The sequence below is a fragment of the Verticillium dahliae genome, genomic scaffold (assembly GCF_000150675.1).
Source record: "Verticillium dahliae VdLs.17 supercont1.27 genomic scaffold, whole genome shotgun sequence".
Lineage (NCBI taxonomy): Eukaryota > Fungi > Ascomycota > Sordariomycetes > Glomerellales > Plectosphaerellaceae > Verticillium > Verticillium dahliae.
Window position 1 is genome coordinate 268,468 of NW_009276928.1, and position 2,541 is coordinate 271,008.

Genomic DNA, 2,541 nt, shown 5'->3' on the forward strand with positions numbered 1-2,541 from the left:
GAGGCCGTAGGCTGTGTCGTTGGCAAGCAAAACGGCCTCGGCCTCGTCGCGGAAGCGCGTGACGGCGGCGCAGGGCCCGAAGATCTCGTCGTGGAAGACGCGCATGCGCGGCGTCACGTCCGTCAGCACCGTCGGCGGGACGAAGAAGCCGGGGGTCTCGGGCGACGCGGACGACAGCCGCGACGGCGGCGGCATGGCGGCGTCGCCGCCCAGGGCGAGGGTCGCGCCCTCGGCGAGGGCGTCGGCGACGCGCGCGAGAATGTCCTGCTGCTGCTTGCGCGTGATCTGCGGGCCCTGGAAGGTCGAGGGCGCAAAGGGGTCGCCGAGCACGGAGACGTCGCGGACGACGGCGAGGAAGCGCGCGAGGAAGGCGTCGTGGACGTCGTCGTGGATGAGGAGGCGCGAGGTGGCGGTGCAGACCTGGCCGGCGTTGGCCATGAGGCCGTCGTGGGCCCAGCGCGCGGCGCGGTCGAGGTCGGCGTCGGGGAAGACGAGCAGCGGCGACTTGCCGCCCGTCTCGAGCGTCACGGGCTTGAGGGTGGCGGCGGCCAGGCGCATGACGGCGCGGCCGGTCGGCGTGCTGCCGGTGAAGGCGAGCTTGTCGACGCCGGCGTGGGCGACGAGGGCGGCGCCGGCGTCGGGGCCGCGGCCGTTGAGCACGTTGAGCACGCCGCGCGGCAGGCCGGCGGCGGGCACGAGGCTGGCGAGGTAGAGCATGGACAGGGGCGTCTGCTCGGCGGGCTTGAGGACGACCGTGTTGCCGGCGGCGAGGGCCGGGGCCAGCTTCCAGCCGGCCATGGACAGCGGGTAGTTCCAGGGGATGATCTGAGCGCAGACGCCGAGCGGCTGGCGCAGCGTGTAGGCCAGCTTGGCGGGGCCGAGGTCCATCGTCTGGCCGTGCCTCTTGTCGGCCCAGCCGGCATAGTAGCGGAGCACGGACACGAGGTCTGGGATGTCCTGGGTGAGGCTCGCCGACAGGGGCTTGCCGTTGTCGAGCGTCTCAATGGTGGCCAGCGTCAGGGCGTTGGCCTCGACGAGGTCGGCGAGCTTGTGGAGGAGCTGGCCCCGTGCCGAGGACGACAGGTCACGCCAGGACGGGTGCTTGAAGGCAGCACGGGCGGCGGCGACGGCCGAGTCGACGTCGGATTCTGTGGCTGCATGGACGGAGCAGATGGGTTGTTCGGTGCTGTCACTGTCAGACATGTGCTGAAAGTCCTCTCTGACAGGAATGGGCCTCACAAGGGGTTGACCGTCGTGATCTGCTGGCCGTTGCTGCTCTTGACGAACTCATTGTTGATAAAGAGGCCCTGTGGTTGCTTCCACGAGACACCATTTGGTGCAGTCAACTCGATTTCCAGGCGGCAGTGTGCTTCTGCGCTCAAGCCACGAGAGATGAACGAGGGGAATGTTTTCTGCCGTTGCCGTATGGCTTGACGCAGCAGAAGCGGGTTTGGTGAGCAGCGCATGGCGGTCTTGGTACCAGTATTTGATGATGAATCAAGAAAGGGACCCTCCGAACACAAACATCAGGAAACCAGAACAGTAGGACAGAGGAACAGAAGAGGAACAGGACCAGCGCAGACTATCCCCGATGCTCTGATGCCATCCTTCTGACGCTGCCTTTCGTCATCAAGAGGCTCTCGAGGAAGTCACGATGTTGGACGTTGAGGTGAGCCTCGCTGAGTCAGCAACCTGGTCAGAATGCCAGTCACATGACCAAGCAGCACGTGGCACCTTCAGTGCCGAGCACCTGATCCCAGCTGCAGCAGGCAGACAGGCAGACCCCTTGCTCACTTGGTCGGAGCCGTGACGCTTCTTCTCTTTCCTCCCTCCTTGCCTCCTCTAGGTACCTACCTACCTACCTTACTTCAAACAACTTCATCATTTCCTCCTGGTGTCTCGCTCCCTGCTCCTTGCTGCATCCCGCCTTCGGTGAGGCATCAAGAAAACTAGCGAATTTTCCTTCTTTTTCTTCTTCTTCTTCTCCCATGCTCCTTTCTTTGCTTCTTCCCGCCTCGTGGTCGTGATCCTGCGCCCCCCCAACCGCGTGACCACCAACAAGAGCCCCAAGACACGGCCGAATATTTGATTTGTCGGCCACTAAGTCTCAAGCCGCGTTCCGCTTCCCACTTCTGTTCCGCCATGCCTGTCTCACCCGTAGCCGTCTGCCCAATACCAACATGCATCGGCCACGATGGTGCCCGAGGCGTGAGCCACACCGGCCGGAACCTGCCCCCCCTCCCCCGCCGGGCCTCTCTCAGGTCATGCAGAACAAGTCCGAGATGGCGAAAGTGGAAAGCCAGCATCGAGATCGAGAGCGAACTTTCATCTTTCCCCCCTCGGAAGACACGCGCGAGACAAGAGACGGGAAAGGGGGGAAAAGAAACAAGAAACATGCAGCATGCATCAGTAGCAGCAGCAGCAGCAGCAGCAGCCACAGCCGCAGCAGTAGAGGGCTTGCACCTCATACACAGTACTCAAATGACGTCTCCCAAATGTTACCGTCGCCCTGACTGGACCCCCCCTCCCAGGCCAAGCAGA

The 2,541-nt window shown here is 63.7% G+C and overlaps 1 protein-coding gene across 1 annotated transcript in view; it reads right to left on the reverse strand.

The window, feature by feature from the left end:
• The window catches only part of VDAG_09789 (aldehyde dehydrogenase), a gene marked incomplete at both ends in the record, with an annotated part of 1,805 nt that extends 339 nt beyond the window's left edge, over nucleotides 1-1,466 (reverse strand). The window contains 2 exons of the mRNA XM_009654648.1: nucleotides 34-1,186; nucleotides 1,240-1,466. Coding sequence (XP_009652943.1) covers nucleotides 34-1,186; nucleotides 1,240-1,466 — 1,380 coding nt within the window. The remainder of the gene's footprint in view (nucleotides 1-33; nucleotides 1,187-1,239) is intronic.
• Between the last annotated feature and the right edge of the window lie 1,075 nt (nucleotides 1,467-2,541).